Source organism: Anser cygnoides, chromosome Z (genome assembly GCF_040182565.1).
Source record: "Anser cygnoides isolate HZ-2024a breed goose chromosome Z, Taihu_goose_T2T_genome, whole genome shotgun sequence".
NCBI classification, from domain to species: Eukaryota; Metazoa; Chordata; class Aves; order Anseriformes; family Anatidae; genus Anser; species Anser cygnoides.
The window spans coordinates 16541536-16566691 of record NC_089912.1 but is presented as its reverse complement, the minus strand read 5'-3'; the positions used below and the strand labels follow the sequence as shown (position 1 = coordinate 16566691).

The 25156-nt window shown below is 43.8% G+C and overlaps 2 protein-coding genes across 2 annotated transcripts; one reads left to right on the top strand and one right to left on the bottom strand.

Annotated features, from left to right (window-relative positions):
* Nucleotides 1-411: 411 nt before the first annotated feature.
* Nucleotides 412-18049, top strand: SMU1 (SMU1 DNA replication regulator and spliceosomal factor). The gene is made up of 12 exons (XM_066988682.1): nucleotides 412-562; nucleotides 897-1107; nucleotides 1195-1347; nucleotides 1909-2019; nucleotides 2951-3079; nucleotides 4332-4451; nucleotides 4845-4961; nucleotides 5161-5288; nucleotides 9196-9322; nucleotides 10611-10778; nucleotides 11155-11307; nucleotides 11961-18049. The coding sequence occupies exons 1-12, from the start codon at nucleotides 537-539 to the stop codon at nucleotides 12057-12059; spliced, it is 1542 nt and encodes a 513-aa protein (XP_066844783.1). The 5' UTR covers nucleotides 412-536; the 3' UTR covers nucleotides 12060-18049.
* Nucleotides 17751-25153, bottom strand: DNAJA1 (DnaJ heat shock protein family (Hsp40) member A1). The gene is made up of 8 exons (XM_048051774.2): nucleotides 24879-25153; nucleotides 24608-24785; nucleotides 23406-23510; nucleotides 23065-23292; nucleotides 21090-21204; nucleotides 19943-20058; nucleotides 19286-19386; nucleotides 17751-19028 (listed from the first exon to the last, which is right to left on the bottom strand). Exons 1-8 carry the CDS (start codon nucleotides 25008-25010, stop codon nucleotides 18810-18812), a joined length of 1194 nt encoding a protein of 397 aa, XP_047907731.2. The 5' UTR covers nucleotides 25011-25153; the 3' UTR covers nucleotides 17751-18809.
* Nucleotides 25154-25156: the final 3 nt, after the last annotated feature.

Sequence of the window (25156 nt, the reverse complement as noted above, 5' to 3'; positions counted from 1 at the left end):
CAGCTTCCTTTCAGGTGGCTGCAGAGAGCAATGAGGTCTCCCCTGAGTGAGAGCGGAGTTTTGTGCTTGGGTGTTGAAATGGCCGCACAAGGCTGTGTGTGAGGAGCAGGCGGCCATGGGACACCAATGGGCAGCGTAACTTCGAGCACGCTTCCCTGGGTGCTTGCTCTGTGCACCAAGTTATGCTTTGAGGGGCAAGAAAAAATAAGACACCACCACCAGCAGCAGACCCAACACACCAACTTTTATTCCACAGCACTGCCCCCCCATCACCCCCTCCCACCCCACCCGCCATGACGGGCCGCCAGGGGGCGCGCGCCCCCCGCCGCCGTTGCCAGGAGACACCGCCCTGCCTCCGTCACGTGACGCCGCTCCCTCCCTCCCCCCCCCCCCCCCCGCTCCCCCGTCACGTGGTAAGGCGCCGTCCCGCGGAGGCGGCAGCAGCGGCGGCGGAGGGGCCTGGCGGAAGCGACGTCGCGCGAGGCCGGAAGCGACGTAGGCGGCGCGGGGCTTCCGGTGGCGGCGGAGGAGCAAAGATGTCGATCGAGATCGAGTCCTCCGAGTGCGTGCGGCCGGGCCGGGGGGCGGCGGGGGGGCCCTGAAGGGGTCCTGGGGGGGTCCTGGGGGGGCCCTGAGGGGCTCTGAGTGGGTCCTGGGGGTGCCCTGAAGGGCCCTGAGGAGGTCCTGAAAGGCCCTGAGGGGGCCCTGAAAGGCTCTGAGGGGGCTCTGAGGGGGCCCTGAAAGGCTCTGAGGGGGCTCTGAGGGGGCCCTGAAAGGCTCTGAGGGGGTCCTGGGGGGGCACGGGGTCGGGGGTGTGGCCCTGGAGAGGTGCGGGAGTCCCTTGGTCGATCCCCCTCCCCCCCACCCGCCATTGATGGTGCGCGTTCCCCCGGCAGTGTGATCCGCCTGATCATGCAGTACCTGAAGGAGAACAGCCTGCACCGCGCCCTCGCCACGCTGCAGGAGGAGACCACCGTGTCGCTCAACACCGTGGACAGCATCGAGAGCTTTGTGGCTGACATCAACAGCGGGCACTGGGACACGGTGCTGCAGGCCATACAGTCTCTGAAGCTGCCTGACAAGACCCTCATTGACCTCTACGAGCAGGTGAGGCAGAGCAGGTGCCGCCACGGGGCCCTGTGGAGGTACACCACGCTGTCCTGAGCTCACCCCGTGCTTGTTGCCCCGCTGCAGGTTGTGCTGGAGCTGATCGAGCTGCGGGAGCTGGGTGCTGCCCGCTCCCTGCTGAGGCAGACGGATCCCATGATCATGCTGAAGCAGACCCAGCCAGAGCGGTACATCCACCTGGAAAACCTTCTGGCCAGGTCTTACTTTGATCCTCGTGAGGTAGGTTACATGCTTACTGCATACCTTGTGACACCATGCTGTCTTGTGTGACTTCCTAGCCTTGCTCTAAGTTGTCAAGGGCTTACGGCATCTTTTCCCTCTGGGAGCAAGAACATGCAGCTTGACAGTTTTAGGTGTCTTACAAAATGTCTGGGAAATAACGGGTAGTTCCTGACCACAAGGCAACAGAACAGTAATTTTGAAGTATATTGAAGGTGGGATTTTAGGGAGTTACACCTCTGTCCTGCCACAGGATGATGTTTTGCTCATCATTTGACATCTACCTCACTTTCCCTGTCTTATGTGTGCAGAAGAAAATGTTTACTTCGTTTACAAAGCTGCTGTTGTATAATAGCAATAGTAAGGATTTATCTGATTATGAAAAACTGAAATTCTTAATGAAAGCATGTCTGCAATATCTGAAGGGTTGAAGATAGAGATGGGCTGTTTTGAAGGGCCTAATAGAAAATGAATCTGGAAGGGGATTCGGATGAGAGCACTTTAAAAGTTTTATGAGAAACATTTTAGAGAATTTACTTCATAAAGATAACTTATCCCTAGGCATACCCTGACGGAAGCAGCAAAGAAAAGCGGAGAGCTGCTATTGCACAAGCTTTAGCTGGAGAAGTCAGCGTGGTACCTCCATCTCGTCTTATGGCATTGCTGGGGCAGGTAATTCTTGGAAAAAAAAATCAATTAGTAGCGCTCTTATTTTCTGTAGATCTTCACCATATAGAATTAATGACGTTGTAGTTAATTTTCCATTTCTATAAAAACAGAGCTTAAATGTTGTACATTTGCAAGTAGAATAGTTAAGTGACCTTTTTTCTGTGTGGCAAGGATTTATCAGTTGCAGCAAAAATCAGCACTCCAGCATTAGATTTCGTCCCATAGAGTTCATGAGCTCATTGTACAGAGAAGATATTTTTTCAAAACAAGTATTAACACACAGTATTTTTGCTGTTGTACTTATGACTCTCTTCTGATTCTTAAACTACTTCCATTTATAGTTTACGTAGACAGTATTTCATGTATTTTGTTGTTTTGTGGCTTGAATCTTAGTTTTTAAGCTTGTAAGTATGCCAGTTAAATTCTCTTGGCATAACTTGCGGATCCTGACTGAAGGTAGCTGTTTCCTAAAGGGTTTGTGTAAGATTCTGTCTTTTGAACAAAGTTCATCTACGTGTTACAAGAAGGCTTAGTGGCCGCTTTTAATTTTAATTTATGAAGTTCTAGGCAAATAAACAACAGGTCAGGCAGTTTAAATGAACAAAAGATCAAACTCATCACACTATTCATGTACTATATACTGCATACTGATGATCTGAGAAGGGTGGGTGTGACGTCATTCACACCTTCAAAAACATTTGGGGATAGCATCCTCTTCTTTTGTGGTCATGTCTTGGGAAGCATAATCTTGATAACACTTGTTTGCTCTGGTCTTGAGTAAATTCTCGCAGTGTACTTCCCTCAGACTGCAGGTGTAACAGTTCCTGAGGGTACAAGAAAACAGTGCTGTATCGCGCTTATTGTAACAAAGTTTTGATAAGGAAGATAGATATTAACTGATAAACTGAAAGTATTGCTTTCAACTCCTGAAAAGGCGCTGAAGTGGCAACAGCATCAGGGCCTGCTTCCTCCTGGTATGACGATTGACTTGTTCAGAGGCAAAGCAGCTGTGAAAGATGTAGAAGAAGAGAAGTTCCCCACACAGCTGAGCAGGCATATTAAGGTGATGTTTTATTTGCTCTGTGTGTCTATTACCACTGTTTCTTCTTTCCTGTGCTTTACTTTGGAATCTAAAAGTAAATGAATTCTGAATTCTTCTGTTAAGTAGTATCTCTTCCTTTCTTCCCCTCTCCCCTTCTTGTCCATGCTTTGTCACATCAAGAGTCTTTCCCTGAGAGCCCGAAATGAGGTCCCTTAACAGGACTGGGTGCTTGTAATACTTGTGGATATGATTAATGTATTAAGAGTTTCTTTGACTTCACAGTTCAGAATCAGTCATCCTTAAGAAGTGATTTCCTTAGTCCTCGTCTTTGTTTCTGGAGGGAAATACCTTCCAGAAGTGTCTTAAGCTAATATGCTTGCACAAAATTTCAATGAAAGACTGAAGATATGATCTTGAACTCTATCATGTGTACTAATGGATTCAGTATCGTCTTCTTAAGGATTTTGCCGTGCAAATTTCAGAAGAGAAAGAAAAGTGTGCTGTAAGGACAGTTCTCCTGCAGCACTTAGTGTGGAATAGGCAGTTTCCTCCTGTGAGGGTTTTCAGCTTCACCATGCAGTTCTGTGCGGTGAGAAATTTCAGTTCACCGTAGTATCTCTACTAGTTCTCACAGTGAACAGAAGGTACTGTTTTTTAGAAGTTGTTCAGTGGCAGCTTGCTAATGCTTTATTAGAACTTGTTTTCTTTTCCAGCACTGGTCTTCAACTTCTGTATTGAGCAAAAACATTTTTTATATTTGGTTGTCGTGTTCACTTCTGTTCCTTTTTCCACAAAAGTGGAAAAGTGAAGTATAAAAAACAAAGTACCGAACATTCTCTGTGAAAATTTCATTAGGGAAACATCATTCCAAGTGAAGCAACTTGTACTACTTTGGAAGTCTCCAAAAGCTGCCAAGGATACATATGCAATGATACACATATTGAGTACTGGGAAGGCGTTTGTTACCATTCGCAGTTCACTGAGGAAGAACAAGCCAACCAGCCCTGCTGCTTCTGCAAGCAACAAGTGTTTGGCTTAAGCTCAAGAGATATTACCAAATCAAAATGCATGTTTGTTTTTTTATTTGTGTAAGTAGGTACTGACAGGTTTTTTTGGTACCTTAATATTAAATATGTGAATGTGTGTCTCTAAGGAAGCATTGTTTTTTTTTTTTGTTGTTGCCAGAATGAGGCTACAGTTTTGTTTCAATGTGAATAGCTTATTTTAATTTAGGTTTCTTGCTAAGCTAAATTTCTATTCTTCTGTAAAACAGTTTGGGCAGAAGTCACATGTGGAATGTGCTCGGTTTTCACCAGATGGTCAGTATCTGGTCACTGGCTCTGTGGATGGTTTCATTGAAGTATGGAACTTCACTACTGGAAAGATTAGGAAGGTAAGTTGCTTCTTGTGCCAAATGGATGGTGGCCAGAGTACATGGATTTATTCTTTCAGGTTAGTCTGCATGTTTGTCTTCATTTCTCAGAGACTGAAGGATGTCTTCCTTTGTGATTCAAGTGTTGGTCTGGAATCTTGAGATGTGCTTAATTCTCTGTTCTGTCATGAACTTCCGTCTGCAATAACGCCCTCACCACCACTACCCCCTTTCCATGTCGTTGCCTATAAAGCAGTGACAACAGCACTTCCCTGTTTTTATGACTGTGAGATCTGCTTGATGATAGGCTATAAAATATAGCTGAAGTTAAAACTGCTAGTACCTTGGCCTAAAATTAAGTTAAATTTCATGTAATTCACTGTCTTGACTGGTGTGTTCTCTGCTTTCGTTTAGGATCTGAAATACCAGGCACAAGATAATTTTATGATGATGGATGATGCAGTGTTGTGCATGTGCTTCAGCAGAGATACAGAAATGCTAGCAACCGGAGCACAAGATGGAAAGATCAAGGTAGGAATCTTTTTGTAAAACCCTGTGTTGGAAGGGCTGGTGACCAGAAAGATTCATTTAACATTGCAGTAACATTTCTGTTGTACAGGGTAACAAAGTAAGTTTATCATGGCCCTGAAACAGATACATAGTGAGGTCTGATGTGTCAGATCTCATAACAAAGTAACCACCTCTATTTTATTTGCTGTTTCTTTTTCAGGTGTGGAAAATCCAGAGCGGTCAGTGCCTGAGAAGGTTTGAACGAGCACACAGTAAAGGTGTTACGTGCCTCAGTTTCTCTAAAGACAGCAGCCAAATTCTTAGTGCGTCTTTTGATCAGACAATCAGGTAAATTGAGGAGGTGTCACATATGGTTCAGGAGAAAAGAAAATAGTGTTCACATCAGGGAGTTAAACTTTGATCTGGAGTTTGATCCTTTTGCATTGAGTTTTACTACTAATAGGAGAGCTTATTGCTGAGAGTTGGAGAGAAACAGTTTGAAAGTTTGATCTTTCACTTTCTTTAACTTGTTTTATCATAGAGTCATAGAATGAATCATAGAATGGCTTGGGTTGGAAGGGACCTTAAAGATCACCTAGTTCCAGCCCCCGTGCTATAGCCAGGGACGCCACCCACTAGATCAGGTTGCTCAGGGCATCATCCAACCTGGTCTTGAAGGCTTTTTTCCAGCCTCAGGAACAGAGTATTTCATCTGCTCTATTGGTGTTTAAACTGACCTTGAGTGTTTCCTTCTGGGAGATTCCTAGGCTAAGAAACTATTGTGTCAGCCTTCAAATATAACAATTTTTGTACTAAGCTTAGAGTAAGAAAGATCCAAGGATAATAACACGATAATGTTTTTTTTTTGAAATGACCTAAATGGCCTAATCACAAACACTCATTAGCTCTGAAAGAAGTGAAAATAGTTGGTTCCGTCCAGATTATTTTTCTTCATTCAGCAGTACAATGGGCTCTTCTTTTTCTGCTACTTAAAGAAATCCTCTGAGACCACCTTTAAGTCTTTTGCTGCATCTTCTCTGCTTTCCCTCATAGTTGCTGAAGAGAGTAAAATTTCCCAAAGTGTTGGGAATACTTGGGAATCTCAACTGGCAGTACTCTTGGTCTGTGAATGAGTGTGTGTGTGTCTCCATGAGGTGCATGTGCATGAGGGAAGATAAGGTGCATCCCAGTGCAGTCAGGGACGGTAATTTTTCCTGCTCTCTGTCTCAGTCGTGCAATACCCGTCCTCATCCTAAAAAGATTCTTGTCCCAGTTTACAGCCTGAATCCATGTTATCCTCAAGTAAATAGTTCAGGCCCTTAGATCCATCCCCCTTATCTCTTTTGGATCCAGAGGCCTCCTTTTGGAATGGGAACAAGAGGAAGGAGGACCCAAATAAAATGTTTTCTGGGCGTCTTTTCTTCCCAGCAGTCTGACATGGAATAGCAGAGATCCAGTCCTGTAAGAGAGCCAGGCTGATGGACCCCGAGAGCTGCAAGGGCAGGAGTTGGAATTTATATCTGGAAGAACCAGTACAGCCTTTCTGGTGCTTTAGCTTGCTAGTTTTTTGTCTGAGAGTCTTGCCAAAAGCACATGATGCGCAAGGAAAGGCTGAGAACTGGCCCTGATCAACCTGGAAAAGAGAAGGCTGAGAGGGGCGCCTAGCTGTGTTATCTAGAACTAGTCATAGATAAGATGACGCCAGGCTTTTCTCAGAAGTGCACGGTTCTTAAAAAGGGCAAACAACAGAAAGGGAAATTCAGATTGTATATATGGAAACACTTTTTTTTTTTTTTGAAAAAAGTAGTGCTTGGACAATGTGGAGAGAGTTGGATAAGGTCGGGCGGGATCTCAACCCTTGTTGAGACCTGATTGGACTAGAAAGTTGACATGACTTTGAGGAGAGCGTTAGAATGTATTTTTCCCGAGGTTCCTTCCAACTTAAGTTATCTTGTGATTCTCTGACATGTACAGCAGTCTTGGAATCTCTGTTACAGGAGAATCATGTGGCCAGATGGTTTATGTGTTTGCCATTACAAGATAATAAAACTTCAGTGATGAAAAAGAGCTATAGAGACAGAATCATTTCACTCCCAAAAGATAATTCCCATTTATCAATGTTGTCTCTGCAGCTCCAGTGTTGGGCATGGGAGATTTTCCTTTCTTGTCCAAACCACAGAGTAAATCTGCTCCTGCACCTATCTGGTGTCTTCTTTGCTGTTCTTGTTGCTGAGTAGAATTTGGCCACTGCTGGGTAGATTTCGTTGGCAACAAAACTCTTTTGTTGATACACAGTCACTTTGTTTCTGTTGAAAGCAGCTTAGATCAGTTTTGTCTAATTCAGTTATTTTTCTTCTTTGGAATTATTCTGAGTTATACTTAATAATATTTGTTGCCATATCTTTTGCCTGCATGGAGGACAGCTGTCAGATGCCCCTGAACTTTCATGCCCAGCCCTCTCAGCCTCTCCTCGTTCATTTAGCCTAGAGAAGAGGAGATTGAGAGGGGATCTTTTCAACCTCTGTAAATACCTGAGGGCACAATGTAAAGAGGATGGGGCCCAAATCTTCTCAGTGGTGGCCAGTGACAGGACAAGGGGTAATGGATATAAATTGAACCACAGGAGGTTTCATTGCCATGTGAGGAAGAACTTTTTTACAGCTTGAGTGAAAGAGCACTGGGACAGACTGCCCAGAGAGGTTGTGGAGTCTCCTTCTGTGGAGATACTCAAAACCTGCCTGGATGTGTAACATGCTCTGGGTGACCCAGCTTGAGCAGGGGTGTTGAAATAGGTGATCTCTGGAGGTCCGTTCCAACCTCAACCATTCTGTGATTCTGCCGAGCGTTCTGGCCCCTGGATTCTCCAGCCTGTCCATCTCCTTTTATAGCAGAGGTCCTACACTGGACACGGCACTCCAGAGGTGGCCTCACCTCTGCCAGATAAGGAGGAGCCTTAATCTGCAGACTGTGGCTCTCCTAATGCATCCTGGTGTGTGGCTGGGTCTCCTCACCGCCACAGCATGCTGATGGCTTTCAGTTTGTTCTTCACAAGGAGTGCCGGGTCTCTTTCTGAAGACTTCCTCGTCGGCCAGTCAGTCCTCAGTCAATTCGGAAGCCTGAGATTGTTCTGCGCTTTGCATTTATCAATTTTCAGCATCACAGGGTTTTTCTTTGTCCATCTGTCCAGGTTGTCAAGGTTTCCAGTCTCCTCATCTGTGTCTCTCAAACCTGAATTACAGGATATAGGACTTATAATATGAATTAGATTGATCCAGTGCTTGAAAACTCTATACGTTTAACATTGAATTTAATGAGGTTTTGTAACATTTAATAGTTTTAGCCTCTTGTCTGTGCTGTAAACCCTAATGGTACTGCTGTAGATGGAAGAAAGGTACTGTTACAGATCTGGAAGCAACTTGACAGTGAACAGGCACAACAAAACAACGAGAAATATTAATCCGCTTAAATCCTAGTATAGGTGAACTATAGCATAAGCGTTTTAATCAAGATTGTGTAAGGATGGATGTTGAATCAATGCCAGCAAACTTCAAACAAAATAAGGAATTTTATTGTCAAAGATTCAAACTTCTGCTTGAAAACTCTATTTCTATAGACGGTGGGTATTGTAATTTAGGGGTTAAATAGATTGGCAATATCAATTTCTCATAAATAACTAAGCACATACATCATGAATTTGGACAGCAAAAAAGGTAAGAGGCAATGGGAACAGGCTGCAAAAGAGAGAACTCTTCTTGGGTGTAGTTTTTCACAGAAAAATTGTGAGTTTCACACAGTCCTGGGGTAGATCCCAGAGAAAATCTGCATCTGTGGAGATTTTCTTAACTGGCCAAGGCCTTGCTCAAGGCCCAGAGCAAACTGACCTCACTTAAAGGTCAGCTTGGCTTTGAGGAGTCTGAGTGAGAGACCTCCAGAGGTCACTTTAAAACTTAAATCTTTCTGTAACTTTTGTTTTGTCAGCATCATAACTTTTCATTCATAGTCCTGCCTTCTAGTATGTGTGGAATATATTACGGCTCCTTGAAGCTGAAAGTTGATGGCATTTCTCTAAGCTCTTTACAAAAACATGTACGGCCTTTGATGAAAGGGGGTTGTGGTAAAGAATTATGGTTTGGAGATTTAGCACTTCCTATTGTTCCTTGTTAAAAGGTAGCTCAGATTTAAAATACAGTGAAGCCAAGGGGTGTTTCAGACTACTTCAGCTGCTCACTCAGTTGTGACCTCTATTGTGTGACAGGATTCACGGTTTAAAATCTGGCAAAACTTTAAAGGAATTCCGTGGTCACTCCTCTTTCGTCAATGAAGCTACTTTTACGCAGGATGGTCACTATATTATCAGTGCATCCTCTGATGGCACCGTGAAGGTAAGATAGTGCTTACCCTTTGTAAGTAACACATTCAAACTGTTTGCGTGTTCTAGGTGGTGTGTTAACAACTACTGCAGACCTTGTAGAAGGTTTTTTTTGTTTTTTTTTTTTTAATAACATGTCTTACTGCTTGTGCTGTTTGCTGTAGCTTGCTGCAAATGAGAACCGATGATGGTTCATAGTCCCCTCAGAGACTGCTGCCGAGCTCCTTTCTGCTGTGTTTATGAAAGGAGAGCATAAGTGCATAGTTACCTGCTGGTTACTGCTTTATTCTAGAAATGGAATTGTCTGTGACACCTCTCTTCCTAGAATGTGGGAATTTTCCTGTCTGAAATAACGATATTTTCTTGCTTACTCTGTTGGACACCTGCTTATTTCTTGGTGCTTAGGAGTCCTTTGCTGTATAAAGGAGTGTCAATGAAACTGATTGTAGAAGTTTTGAAGAAGTTTTGGCTTCTAGTCTCAGCAAAGACCATAACTATGCTGTGTAATGGTTAGGAGTAGTAAACTATTGTTCTGTACAGTGCCCTAATTACCCCAAAAAAAAAATATAGAAACAGCTACATTATGGAGTGTGTGGGGCTGAGTAAAGGGAGATAGTTTATAGATAGGGGAAAAGGGGTGTGTGATAGATCTTGTTCATATTAAGTGGGGCATTACTTCAAACTTGCTCTCTTTGCCAGACTGCTCCTAATAACAGGAATAGTGTAAGAAGGTGTTATCTCCCATTTTGATTGTACTAGTACGTAAACTGCAAAAATATTCCACAGATGGTGAGTTACGCTTCATTTTGAACGTTAAACAAGCAATTTCACTTCCTGTTTTAAACGGCAGGAACAGATACCTATTGTATGTGAAGCAGCTAAGGTGGGGTATCATTCACACTGATAGCAGAGTAGCTTTGCTTTTTCAGCACATTTTCATGTCTGTCTTGTGTAATGAGATTGTACGTACAGGGGCTACACACATATTTGCAGATGCCAGCTAAAACCATAAAGCAGATGTGGACTCTCCCGTAAGGGCAAATGCTTAATGAAAGGGTGCCAGGCTGAATTTGGGTAGTGGAAATTCACTTTCAGGTCAGTCATACTGCAGTTATTCATGGTGTCCACGTGGTGTTCAGAACAGATCTGGTAATTTTATTTTTTTTACAGTATGCTTCTATTCATATTTCACTTTGGGAGTCTTAAAAAAAAATATCTGAATCCTATATCATGAGTTATCTCCAAAACCAGTCAATTTTGTTTACTCTTTTCTATAAAGCTAATTTTGTTCTTTGTTCTAGGTTTGGAATGTGAAGACGACAGAGTGCTCAAACACCTTCAAGTCTCTAGGCAGCACTGCTGGGACAGACATCACTGTGAACAGTGTCATTCTGCTGCCTAAAAACCCAGAACACTTTGTGGTTTGCAACAGATCGAATACAGTCGTTATTATGAACATGCAGGGTCAAGTATGTGATCTTACTGGTGTCCTTTCAAGTCCCTCTGTCGTTTTAAGAATGTCAGAAACCTAGTTAATAATCTAGTTAATTAGCTAGCCTGGGCTTAAACTTGATTTCTCCAGTTCACTGTCATGGCAATTACTCTTTATGGAATTTTTATTATATATATATATATAAATTTTTATAGATATTCTATAGAACTATAAACTTCAAATTCTATGAAGTTTTCTAGAATATCTCGTGTTGCAGAAAGTAAGTATAGATATGGAGAGATCCTCTTTTCTAAACAGGCCTAGTACTGCTTAAATATTTTTTACCCTGAAGATAGTGATTATGTGCACACTTTAATCCCGTGAAATGTTTTCTGGGGGGTGTTCTTCTACAGATTGTAAGAAGTTTTAGCTCTGGTAAGAGAGAAGGTGGTGACTTTGTCTGCTGTGCACTTTCACCTCGTGGTGAATGGATCTACTGCGTTGGTGAAGATTTTGTGCTCTACTGCTTTAGCACAGTGACCGGCAAGCTGGAGAGAACTCTGACAGTAAGTTCTTAGCTGCAGCTGTTGCAGAGCTTTAAACAGGGATGTTCTAAATGTTTGTTTTTTATGAGGTCTGTAAGGAGAAGTTTTGTACCAATGGGGCTTTCATTTCCAGCAGCCCTGATTGGTAAAAAAAACCGTGTTCCTTTTATGTTCCAAAACGTGGAACACTTGGCCGTGGAATGTGCTCAGACTTTTTCTTAGAACCATTTTAATCTTAGAAGTTCTGATAATGTTTGTCACCAAGACAGGAATTCTTGGCTGAAACTACTACATGAACTAGAGCACATTTTAACCTAGGCTGCAGCTAGTGGAGAATCTGACCAAGCCGTCAGATTTATAACTGTCAGGCTTAAATTTGTCTTGGATTAAACTAAAGAGAGGTGCCAGCTTGAATGTCTAAATTTAATGGGGAGTATTTCAATATAGTGGATTTCAGTTGGTGTAGGTGACAAAACTGTCTCTCTCCCCCAATAAAAAGTAACTGCTGTGTCACAAAAATTGAAACTTAATACTGCTGGGGTTATATTTCTCTGCTTTTGCTGTATGCACAAAGCGTGTTAAGACCCCTTCAAGTACTGAAGGGAAGATAATATTTGGCTTGCGTCACTGTGAAAGGAAAACTATCCTGATGGTTCTTTCTGCTTTTTCTCTAGGTTCATGAAAAAGATGTCATTGGCATTGCTCATCACCCCCACCAGAACCTGATTGCCACCTACAGTGAAGATGGCCTCCTCAAGCTCTGGAAGCCATAACTTGATTTGACTTTAAGCTATGAAGTATGCCTGTTGGCTGCAGGGTGTTGATGTTTGTGCTTTTACAAGGTTGAAGTGCACAGAGTACGATAATGTGTTCAATTTTCAGTTCAGTTTTCCAGAAGATATCATTTTTAATTCTTGGTCTAAAGTTAGCTAGAGTTATGCTCGTTGTGTAGCATCACTTAATTTCAAATACTTTTTATTTTTACCAGAGTAGCCAACTCCTATGGGAGTGGCTGTTCTGTCTCCCGAAGCGTATACTCTTCTTATGCTGTTTATAAAAGTGAATGAGATACGAACTATACATACAACAGGCTACTGGCTTCCTATAATATAGTCAAATGCTTTTTTTTTTTTTTTTGAGTGAACGATGTGGGATACGAAGGCTGTTTTCTTCACAGCTGGGATGAAGGCACAGTTTTCCTGGAATGCAGATGAAGCTACGCTTTCTACAGTGGGAAGGCAGAAGCTTTTCTAGTCCACTGTGTTTTGCTGTGTTTGATCTTTTCATTATACTTTCTCCAGTTATGTCTATTAAGCATTGTCACACAGCTTCCTCAGAATGAAACATTTTTTCTTCCCCATTTCCCAGGACTTCCCTCTAAATCTGCCTAGCGTGGCAGTGAGAGGTAGTTTTTTTTAATTATTATTATTTTTTTGTTGTTTGTTTTCATCTGCTTCCAGGCTAAAAGGAATAACCTGGGCTCTTTTCCTACTAATGCATAACGTCTTCAAACCAGTTTTAACTGAAACAGGCCTCAGGGGATCAATGCTCTAAAACAGGCAAAAGCCTGTTTTGCACACGCCGAGTTCTTAGTGCGGTAATGTTGCACATTAATACCTTGAATTTCAGCTTACCTTCCTCTCTTCTTAAAAGGGCATGGAAGACTCAGATGGGTCTAATTAATGGTAACAGTGATGCTTAGGTCCCGCTCTGTGATTGAAAAGATTCTAGACTCTTCAGTTTGGAACAGATGATGATTCTGTCTGAGATCCTGGCTAGGGCAAACCATTGTGAATGATCACCAGAACCTTCTAAAATCCAACTATAGTTTTTTTTTCTAGGATGTAGCTATAATGGAAGCTTTGTCTATAATGATGGGACGAACATGTGCATGTAGATTTGAGTCTGCTGCGCTTCTAGTTTTCATCTCTTGTAGAATGCTTTCTTTCAAACAGTAATAACTTTTCTGTGACTCAATAAATTAGTTCCAGTTCAAGTAACCTCAGTCTTTTTCAGCTGGTGGGCTTGATCCTAGCGCGATTATTGGTTGTCAGCCAGTGACAAAACCCTTTTGGCACTGACCTGTGTATTTGGCTGATCTGTGCTCCTGTTGGTCTAAAGCAATGCGAACAATTTTAGCATAATTTCTCATAAAGCATTGTTTGTTCACTACAACTCTAGAATTTCATTCTGTGTTATCCGCAATGTTTTAATTCCTAAATTGTTTTTTTACTTCCTTAGATACGGCAATAAAGTTATTTTTTAGATAGTAAGAAGTGATTATTTTTCCTGCCTGAAAATACACTGTTGTATTGGAAACTTCTGGCAATAATACATATGACAAGCTCCATCTGACAGTTAACACCTTTTGGTAAAGGAGAAGATCCTGACAAAATATTTTCAATATTATCTAACTTGTGATTCACTTCACTTTCAGGTTACACGGAACTACTAATCCTCAATGTAAATGATACCTTACGTTGTTTTTTAGAAGAAAAATAGTTGTATCAAATCTGACTGTCTGTCAGAATCCTGAATGTCTAAAGATTTTAAATACATTTTCTAGCTTTAGGATATAAGAGAGAAAATCTGGCATTTCTTTTTATTTATGAGTTTTAGAGTTTATTGCCTCAACTACCCAAGATGAAAGGGTTTATGAAAGGGTAATGGTAAGACTTACCTCCTTGGCTGAAGCTGTGATTTGTAAAATTGCTGGCACGTGACACAAAAGTACAATGGTAATCTTGAAAATGTTCTTTTTTTTTTTTTTCTAATGTCATCTAGGAAGATATTTTATCTCTGGAGAATCAGCCAGGTACTATGCCATTTTACCTGAACAAGGCAACATTTAGTGCTTTAGTTAGCATTAAAGAAGAATTGTTTGGTGTTCACCCATGGGCCTTACTTTGTTTTTGAATCATTTTGCTTGGAGTTACCCAGTTCAGTGATACACAGATGGGCACAAAATGTTTGGCAGGAGTGCTGTGTAATGAAAGTCTCTCAGGTCAGTTCAGATTTGGTAAATCATAGTGATTTAATCTTCCTGAAGTGGGGATCAATGGATTTCAGCCTTGCTTGGGTGGAAGCAGCCAGCTGTCCTTACAGTTGGACTGGCGGAAGCAGCTACCCGTACTTATAGAATATATGGGGAAGAGCTACTGCTGCCTCAGCAAAAAATAAGGAAGCTTAGGTTCTTGCACTGTTTTTCAAGTGTGTGTGTAACTTGTTTTTAGTACATTATTGGGGGTAATAGTTTGTTCAAGTGCCTGCACTTGTCAGGTACAGTCCTGCTCTGGTACCATTACCAGCACGCCATCTGCAAAAACAAAACAAAACAAAAACCAAAAAAAAAAAAACAACAGACCCTATTTTGATTTAGTAAGATTTAGAGAGACCAGCTGAGAACTGACAGTTTGATAATTTCCACTGAAAATTTTCTCATAAGGAACAGGTCCTTTGCGAATGTTTAATACAGCAACTAAATTCTCAAAGGGTTAGAAAGACTAAACAATCTCCAGAGGTGGCAGGCTGCTGCTGCGAATCTAAATGCATATTGCACAGGATTTTGAACCGTGAGCTTGGGTGAGGGGGCCTGCCTGTGATTTGGGGCAGCTTGGTAACACCTGTGTTCAGTCTGAGATACGGAAGGAAAACACTTTGCAGAGATTTATGGGGAAGATTACACTAAAAATCAATTATAAATGATCAAGTACTGCTTTTCTTCACTTCCTGCCTAGTGTCTGTATGATTTTTGAAGTCCTTTTTAGGCAGAGTTACTTCATCTCCAGTTCCTGTCGATGATGTGGGCTTCAGGAGCTGTTCGCTGGATGGCAGTAAATAGCCCCTGCGACCTTCTGGATCACGGCAGCTTATGGGAAGCAGGCTGAGTGAAACTCGGATCTGAACGTCCAGGGGAACAGCCCAGCTTTTAGGTAAGCCTTCGAGGAGAAAAGTGGCTATGTGCTCTATTTCTGGCGTAGAGTAGGAATCATATGTGGGCATTCTTCAGCTACCTGTGGAGCAAGATACAAGGAGCTGGCATTAAGGGAGCATAACAATGTTTTATTTATAGCATGCTGTTCATGCCATGAAACTGGGAGTTTCATAATGCAAACAGTTTGAAGCCCTCCTCAGTTTCATTTTGTCAGCCTTTAAAATTGCTCCTTATGTAGCAACAAATTCCTCTGATACTGCCTGTGCTTTGTTGGGCAAGAAATGTCTAGGAGCTGGCACGTGCCGTTGCAAACTTGTTAAGCTCTTCCCATCTTTCCAAAAATGGGAGCTTTGTAAACAAAACAACAAAGAGTTCTTTCAAGTTTTATTCACAGAATGGCTGTGGTTGGAAGGGACCTTTGGAGGTCATCAGGCCCAACCCCCTGCTTTTCTTCTCCAGGCTGAACAGCTGCAGCTCTCTCAGCCTTTCCTAATACTACTGAATTCTTTGCCTTGTGCAGCCGGAGTACAGACACCTCTGTGGTCTGAGCACGGCTGTCTGATTTTCATCTTGATACCCACCAGGCCTCCCGGGCCCTTGTCTGCCAAGCTGCTTTCTAGTTAGGACAGTCCCCAGCCCGTGTTGCTGCCTGGGGTTGTTCCTCGGGTGCAGGACTTGGCTCTTTCCCCTTCTGGAACGTGAGGTTCCTGCCAGCACATTTCTTTACCCTGTTGAGGTCTGTCTGGATGGCAACATCTGCTGTTCCTCACAGTTTCGTGTCATCCACGAACTTGCTGAGGGTATGCTGTCCCATTGTTAGCCTTTTGTGAAGATATTAAACCCCTTAAAGATATCAATCCCTGGTCACACTAGTTACTGGCTTCCAACTAGCCTTTGTTACACTTAGCCACCATCCTCTGGGCCCAACCATTGAGCCAATTTTCAACACATCTCACTCTCTGCCCAGCCAGCCCATACGTCAGCTTCTCTTGGAGGGTCTTGTGGTGGATAGCATCAGAGGCCTTGCTGAAGTCCGGGTAGAGATCACCCTCTGCTATTCACTCATCTACCAGGCCAGTCATTTCATCACAGAAAGATTATCGAGGTGGCCAGGCACGGCTTCATGAATCTATGCTGATGATTCTCCAGTCGTTCATGTGCCTGGAATTGGTTTCCAGAATTAGCTGCTCCATCACCTTCCTAATGAAGAAGGTGAGTCTAACAGGCCAGTAGTTCCCCGGGTCCTCCTCCTCACCCTGCCTGAAGATAGGAGTGACATTTGCTTTCCTCCAGTCTTTGGGCACTTCTCCCAGTCACCACCAAGTATTACCGCGTGGCCTTGCAGTAACATCTGTGGCTCCCTCAGCACTTGTGCGTGCATATCATAAGGGCCCATGTACTTGCGTGTCATGCTTATTTAAATATTATGTGACTTTATCAGCTTCCTGTGAGGGTACAGCTTCATTGCTCATTTCCCACCCCCCGCCCTGAACTCCAGGACTGGCATTCCCAAAGGCTTTTTTTTTTCCTTTTCCCTGACTTCCTAACTTCCTATTCATTGGATTAAACCTCAAGCATGGAAAAGGTGATCCTTGAATACTAACCAGTTCCCTCTCCCTGCTGGGGCTTAAACCTGTGGGACTCTTCCAGGCATGCGCTTGAAGAAGTCCAGGGTTGTGAACTTGCTTTTTATCCTCTCCCCACCTGCCGGGATCCCATCCCATCCATCAGTCCCCCACCTCGTGATCACTGCAGCCAAGGCTGCCTTTGACCACATCACAAATGAGTCCCTTGGTGGTGGTGAGTACAACGTAGGATCACAGAATGGTTTAGGCTGGAAGGGGCCTTAAGGATCACCCCATTCCACCCCCCTGCCCTGGGCAGGGACACCTCCCACTTTTTTAATTCACAGCCATCTGAAGCAAAGCAACATCCTGTTGTAATCCTCAACGTGCTGCACTGCGTTTGTCAGGCTCTAGCTTTTTTGATCCAGGAGTTGATCTGGATCTGAGAACAAGTTAACACATCACTGTGCAGTTTAGGCTTGAGACAGTTCTGCAGAAGTCTCTTGACAGCAGCAGGATTAGGTTCTACTCCCCTCGTTGACAAAGCAAAGGCTCTTACTGGCTACATGTATGGGTAGAGCTGACTAATGAGCTCATGAGTGCAATTCACAAACACACTTCGCCTACAGAATTTGATTCCTGCTGAGACAAAGGAAGGGGAAAATGTAGGCAAGACACAGGTTCTCTATTCTGTGTGTACCTGAAAGGGAGCTCTAGCTGAGGTTCAAGGAACACTTCATGTCTTTTCTCTTAATACTTTTGCTTCAAAGTTATGATGAAAAACATAAGCTCTGTCCTAAGCCAGATGGTAAAACAAGACCATGCTAGAGGTTAAATCCAGACCCGTCTTCTCAGCATATTTTGTGAAAGATGGTTTTTGCTACGATTTTTCTGTGAATAGCTGCCTAAAAAGAGGGGTGTGGTATCTTTAAACCAACATCTGGTCTCAGAAAAGAGGCAATGAACAATTTTGTAATTATATTGGAAATGCTTCATCTACAATAATTAGAACATTCATACAGAATTTTCAAGAGTCAGCTTAAAATAATGCACACAATACATTAATTTCAGAACATCCTAGATGTGTCAGTTGGGATACTCACTGACAGTAAGTTTCCTTTTTTCTGCAGGCTCACATATAAACACCAGTAGGGACAGTACTACTTTCCACGACATACCCTATAGCGAATCTAATTTCAGTAATCAAGGGCAAAGTCAAGCTTCACATGCCAGCAGGGTGATAAGACTCCAGGTTTTTTTTTTTTAAGAAAAGTTTTTTTTTTTAACTCATGCACAGTAGTGGACAAAGCTCCTGCAGCAGCCAAGCAACCACTGGCTCTATACACAGTATCGTGCACAACAGCAGCCAAAGAGCAGCCAGCATGAAGGGAACAAAACTTCACAGCTAGCTCCAAGGTCAAGACCAAAGCTGGCATAAAGACTACTTGACCTTAAGTGCAGAAACTTGAGAGAAGTCATGGATCATGTGGCTTTAACGGGCTTGTGAAGATTGACCACATCCTTGTCAGCTTCATGTGTTACCAGGCCGTGTTATAGCCAGTCCCTACTGATAATCCCCAGCGCAAGCCCAGAACATTAACATGTTATCCTAACAGGTACAAAGATTAACTATATCTTACTGTGACTTATAAGTACTTGTGCATACTTTATCAGAGTATAAGATCTAGAATACCAAAAAAAGACCACCACATAATCTTAGTCTAAGCCTCAGCAATTGCACACATACAGGAATTACAAGGCTTGAAATAAAAGACAAGCAGGTGGGGGAGTTTTCTGGATCAACAGGCAGGGGTGAAGTGCAATCAGCTTGGTTTGAGCTTGTATCCTGGAGCTTTATACAAGTTTCCAAGTCAGTTTCATTAGTTTATTTCCTTATGCTTTTAAGAAACAACTATGGCTGGATATAACAACAAATAGCAGGAAGTGAGGGTGAACCGCTTGTAGTCCTTCACTCATCCACTAATGCATACAAAACAAGCATCACAAGTTATTCACTGGCCCTTTTATGATGTCTGACATTGAACACCACCTCTAGGGTGGTGCTCATCATCTTCGTAGACTTCTCCATTATAGTGATGTTTTCTTTTCTGAGATGGATCAAAGTCCACTAAATCCACTTGCTCCATTTCCTCAGTTTCTTCTATTTCCTGCCTCATAGGTAGCAGTTTTTCAAGTGAGGACAGCTTATCTGAGGAGAGGAAGCCACTCTCTGGGAAGTTCACCTGAAATCATCAAGAGCCGGAGTTACTCAAGTGTTCCTGAACTTACCTTTTCCCATCCAACCACTGGTCAATGATCTGCCAAAACCTGCTACAACACCGCAGGTGACTTAAGCCCAGCACTTAGTATCTAACATTATAGACACAGTTGAATCTCCTCTAAAATGGTGGCACACAGAGCTTGCTGTCAGAGCTCCCAGCATTAGGTGGATGGACATGCAGTGCTGAGCTGCACCCTGGAATTACATTGACCCACTTACTCTGAACTCGATGATAAGACGTCCTTTTTCATATGGTCTGCGATAAATCGGCATGCCTTCATTCAACACACACTTAATAGCCCCATGCTTGACAACCTGGCCTAAGAAAGGACAAAACAAGAAAAGCAATAAAGGAACAGAATTCTGACAGGCAGCAGAAGCAGCTTTAGTTTTAACTCCCTTGAGTATTTATGTAGCCTTCTACATTTTGTTTTAGACAGCTACACTGGTACGCAGCAGTCTTACAGGGACTTACTGCCTGGTAACTCCTGAGTAGGAGAGCAGGTTGACATCTACATTACATTTTTGTAGCCTTGTTATGCTTCCTTTGGGAAGCATACTTACAAATACCTTAAGTGCTCCATCACTTCCAAGGCTGAAAAAGTCATTTTCAGAGACCCACGGCCTTCAACTCTAAGGTCAAGTACCCTCAGGATATAAGCATGTCCATGAGGTAAGGTCTGTTACTGTATCACGCAAAGAGAAAACCACTGCTGACTGCTATCCCAAATCCCTTGTTTCAAGAATTGTATTGCAAAGACTAGGGAAAAAAAGCCTGGTACCAGTGCACACCCCTTGCACAACAACAGGATGGGTTGTTTCTGTTCCTTCCAACTTACAGCTTGGACTTCTGGCAGAAAGCAAGCCAACGCTTACCAGGATGGGAGGTAATAATAATGGTTCGGTTATCCAGCGTTGTGATAGGCTTTTGAAAGCCACACAGTGCTTCAACCAGCTGTATATCCATAGACAGAAGAAGGTCTTCATCCCGTCTGTGGAAGAACCGATCAAAAACAGTCACAGAAAGGGGGAAGCAATAAGAGGATCAAGCCTAACTTTATTAATTGACTTACTAAGGACAAGCTTGAATAGAAAATTCTGGGCAATTAAATAATGTTGAATATTGATGCAGCATCTCAAGACAGCATTATAGGAATAGTACCCAGGCTGAGAGCTGTTACTCATCAACTCCAGCTATTCAAAGTGCTGAAGTGTTTATTAAAAAGAAATAAATACAGTAAGGCTCATCTGCATTCAGTTTCACTTCACCACGCCTTCCCAATTCTAGAGAAGAGCTGGGACAATTAATCCCTTCCTTTTAGGTAGATTAATGCATTCTCTGGTGTATCAGCCAGCTATATGTTATTTTCTTAGCCTTGCCTTCTGACAGCCTGGTACTAGGGAAGTGTAAGCAGTCTACAGCCACCATGGGTTCTGATGAACGTACAAACAAACCACAAAGCACCTGGACAAAGTAATCATTTTAGTCACCTATTCTGATTTCAGTATGGCAGCACAAGTGATGTCTACAAGCACTGCATGTCCAAGAGCTAAGAAATCCTCAAGCCTATTTAAAGAACTTAGTTATTTCACTCACCCTATTTTAAAGGTCTCTGGAATGAGACTTGCCTGAAAAGTTAATTTTAGACTATGAAGGGACAGGAGGAACATTCCAGTTGTCCCAGAGGCAGCACGGCCTCCGCAAAACACTGCAAGACCAGTAATATCAAGGGTTATCTAAGGACACCGGAACTGAAGACCACGGGCAGAAGGATGGACAAGAATAAGCCATCAGAGTTCTGAGTTCAGGTCCCAGGTAACCACTCGTGCACTGTCTGACACTCAAAGCCGTGGCTCTGACTAACTGCACCGGGGCTTCTGCACACATCAGTACTCACAGGTGACTTCCAGCCACCTGATCCTGTCTGCTCACATTTCCAGGAGCCAGGAAGTCAGCAGTAACCAAGGAAGCATGTGAACAAGCACATCAAGAGTTAACACTAAGGACTTCTAAAGTTTTTACCTTGTAAATACAGAGTGGTCTTTTTGATCCAAGACAATAATAATATCCCCTGGTTCTAGTCCTGGCTCTTGGTCCCCTTCACCATGGAATGTTATTTTCTGACCATCCTTCATTCCTATTGTAGAAAAGCAAAAACATTTTCCAGCTTTTTAATTGAAAGGCAGCAACAAGAAATACTTTTATAGGCACAAACTGATAGTGGGAGATCATTGAATCTTGAGACTAGAGCATTAGGAACTTATTCCCTTGCAACATTACTTCTCCCCTCAAATCAACTCTCACGTCCAGCAGATCTTACTGCTGCCAACCTGAGCTACAGCTCAAAATCATTCAGCCTAACTGTAGTTTGAAACAGCTACCTGCCAAGAGAAAAATCTTTAAAGGCAACACTGTATGAGCAAGCACTACAAAGAAAAACAACAGTGCATACAAAATTCATTTTGAGAATAACCAATCAACTGAAGTTTTATAAATATATGTGGCAGAGAGACTAACGGAACATGATCTCAGTGGCTGCACGGTGCAAGAATCACTTTCCCTAGGAATGGAGGGCCACCGAGATGGTGAAGGGTCTGGAAGGCAAGATGTATGAGGAGCAGCTGAGGTCCCTTGGTTTGCTCAGCCCAGAGCAGAGCAGGCTGAGGGGAGGCCTCATGGCGGCCTGCAGCTCCCTCACGAGGGGAGCGGAGGGGCAGGCGCTGAGCTCTGCTCTCTGGGGACAGCGACAGGACCCGAGGGAACGGCATGGAGCTGGGACAGGGGAGGGTCAGGCTGGGGGTTAGGGAAAGGTTCTGCACCCAGAGGGTGGTCGGGCACTGGGACAGGCTCCCCAGGGCAGGGGTCAGAGCACTGAGCTGCCAGACTTCAAGAAGCATTTGGAGAGTGCTCTCAGACACTGAGTCTGATTTTTTTTTTGGGTGGTCTTTTAGGGACCCAGGAGTTGGACTCAATCATCCTTGTGGGTCCCTTCCAACTCAGATGTTCTATGATTCTATGATCTAAGACACCCATATCACCTACACAAAAGTCACTATACACAAATCCTTCCTGCCTCATTCTAGCTCAGTCCTTTTGTATGGAGGGAAAAAAGCTATTTTCAATGGTTTCCTTGTTTAAAGTGCCAGTAATATGCCCCTCCTGACCTTCAAGTTTAACATTACCGTAGGATTTTCCCAGGGAAAAATAAAGCTGGGCAGTATGTATGGTGTGGTTATGCACACATGTAAAGTAGTTACAGATCTGCAACAAATTATCTTCTGTACAAGCCATGTGCTTGTCAGCATGGCTTATTTTACAAGCTGCGCTACTTCCAAGACTTCTCCCATTCCCTTTTGGGGAACTTCCTCAAGAGGAAAGTATTTGTCACTCAACACTGCATCCTCCCATCACTGTGAGGGACTGTGAATTGCATTTTGCCACACAAAGAGCACCTGCGCTAAGCAGCGCTGTCAGGGTTATGCAGCCAACGGTTCTAAGCATTATGGGCTTAGCACTGTCTTGGCACCCTGTTACTGTAGCAGACCTGGTTCCCCTTCACACTGAAACACAGTAGAAGTGATCTGAGTCTGCAGGGTTTCCCTACACACAAAAAACTCAGGGGGAACTCATCAGGGAAGCTCAACCAACAGGTGATGGATTTTAACTAGTCCCAAGTCCCTCCCATTACCTGATCAAGACCAGCTCTTACACAACTGCCCTAAATAAAAACAATTCACTGATCACAATACAGCACATTTCAGAATTCATTCTTAGTTAAGTGCACAGAAATTACGATGCTAACACAGAAGTGATCCACCTTCCCTAAAAACAGACCTCCTAGTTTTGGAGACAGCAACAAGCTACTTCATTATGTATTCGAGAGTGTTACTCACCAAATCAACACTGTGTACTTACTTGTTAAAGCTCTTATTTCAGTGCTGCAAAGGCAGTGTGAGTACAAGCAAGTTTGATGCTTCATCTTAGCAGGATACCTCACCTTTGTCAATGTGAACTTCTAGTATTTTCTTCTCTCTAACAATTTTTCTGCCAGTGCAGCTCTTACAGCGGTCCTTGGGGCTGATGCGCTCCCCATGCCCCTGGCACTCCATGCACACGGACTGGATTTGCTGCACCATGCCCGGCCCGATCTGGTGAATTCGGATTTGCATGCCTGTTCCTCTGCAGTTCGGACAGCACTCCACCGCGCCCTTCTTACCACCACGGCCTGGCAGGAGAATCAGAGATGGATGGTTACACATTGCCAGAAGAAACAAGGAAGCAGAAATTACTTTTGCAGCTTTAGAAACAAAGACTACATCGTTTCAACTTCACGGTTACCTTCACATTTGTCACAGATAACGTTCTTTTGCAGCGCAAGTTTCCTAGTTGCACCATTATACATATCCTCTAAACTGACTGATAGCTGATGGACCACATTTTTGCCTGTAAAAGAAAATATGTATTTATTTGAGTGTCTGGACTCAAAGTAACAGTACCCCCCCCCCCCAAAAAAAATCACAATAAAACAACTCTGAGTTTTAGCATCTTGTTTAGCTGTGTTGCTGGTATTAGTCAGTTGCTATTACCTATTTGCAATTATAATTAGGTAACAGTTCTAACGGCATTGTCCGTAATGCTTCTCTATTAGGTTAAGCCAGAGGCCCCTCTCTGAAGGCACAAATAAAACAAAATATGAAGTTGTATATTTAAGTCTCAGATGCAAGATTTCAATTTTAACTGCGACTAAGGAAGAAGTTCTGTCTGCTACAAGGAAGTGTGAGGCACTGCTGAAACCCCGCTCGGTACTTTTTTTCCTCTCACGAGGGAACTTCTCGGAACTGAACCAAGTAACAGTCGGGAATTGATCACAACTTTAGCAACTGCAGAGTTCTTTCTGTGGAGCATAGCAAGTCCTGGCTTACTAGGGATACTCTGATACAAAAATGTAACATTTAGATATGAAGCCTTTTCTTTTCAACTCTTTGCCACCTCGGAGATCGAAACTTAAGAAGTGCTGTGGTCAGCACTGCTCTGAAACAGTTTAATTCACATTATTCTTGCCCGGCGTGACCCATCCGGACTTTAATTTTTGAGGAGCGCTTTACTGCAGCTTCAGACCGATTCCACCGAACATCACAAGAAAACAAAAGTCTCACGGACTGAAAATGATGTGGCTATCTTACTTATATATAGTTACTTCTAATTAAAGAAGAAATTAACGTTTAAAGGCTAACTTCTACAGTAGGTTACTGAAAGATCGTTTTAAGGCACGTTACCATTTCTTATTCAGCCTCACGCCGTTTATGCTCAGCTAAAAGCTTTCCACGCACAGAACCTGGTTAGACGGTTAACACGAGATCACGCTCAGCAGTTCGAGCCACCAGCACGTGAACCAAGCGCCCGCTCCGCCCCGGTTTTAAAAGGGCTGCGGCACAGCGTCCCGGCAGATTTTGAGGTCCCTGCTCTAACTTTGCTTTGCCGTTACTTGGAGCTTTGCTGCGACTGGAATATCCCCCCCCAGAACCCCCAGTGGCCGTTACCTCGCCTCTCCCTCTGCATCCTCCCGCCGCCGCCGAAGAACATGTCGAAGATGTCCATGGGGGACCCGAAGCCCGAGCCCGAGCCGCCCTCCTTGATGGCCTGCTCGCCGCCTTTGTCGTACAGCTCCCGCTTCTTCGGGTCCGACAGCACCTCGTACGCCTGCGAGATCTGCTTGAACTGCGGGACACACACAGCGCACACCTCAGCGAGCCGCCCCGACGGCACCCGGCCACGGCGCTGCCCCCCAGAGCCCCCCCAGCCCCCCGCCACCTTCTCGCCCTCGTTGGGGTTCTTGTCGGGGTGGTACTTCAGCGCCAGCTTGCGGTACGCCTTCTTCAGCTCCTCCGCCGACGCGTTGGGCTTCACGCCCAGCACGTCGTAGTACGTCGTCTCCTTCACCATGGTGCCGGCGGGCCCCGACCCCGGTCAGGGTCCCGGTCAGGGTCCCGGTCCTGGTGCCGGCGGCGGTGCCGGAGCCCACCACCCGTCTCCTCTCCCGACCCTTCTGGAAAGTTCCGAGCCGGGCCCGCATCCGCCCGCTTTTGAGC

Coding starts and splice junctions, on each gene's coding strand:
- SMU1 (XM_066988682.1), top strand. CDS start 537: ATGTCGATCGAGATCGAGTCCTCCGA. Junction 5,289..9,195: donor TCTTTTGATCAGACAATCAG/GTAAATTGAGGA, acceptor ATTGTGTGACAG/GATTCACGGTTTAAAATCTG. Junction 11,308..11,960: donor AGCTGGAGAGAACTCTGACA/GTAAGTTCTTAG, acceptor CTTTTTCTCTAG/GTTCATGAAAAAGATGTCAT.
- DNAJA1 (XM_048051774.2), bottom strand. CDS start 25,010: ATGGTGAAGGAGACGACGTACTACGACGTGCTGGGCGTGAAGCCCAAC. Junction 19,387..19,942: donor TATTATTACCTCCCATCCTG/GTAAGCGTTGGC, acceptor GTCCTTTCTTAG/GCCAGGTTGTCAAGCATGGG. Junction 19,029..19,285: donor GTCTTATCATCGAGTTCAGA/GTAAGTGGGTCA, acceptor TGATGATTTCAG/GTGAACTTCCCAGAGAGTGG.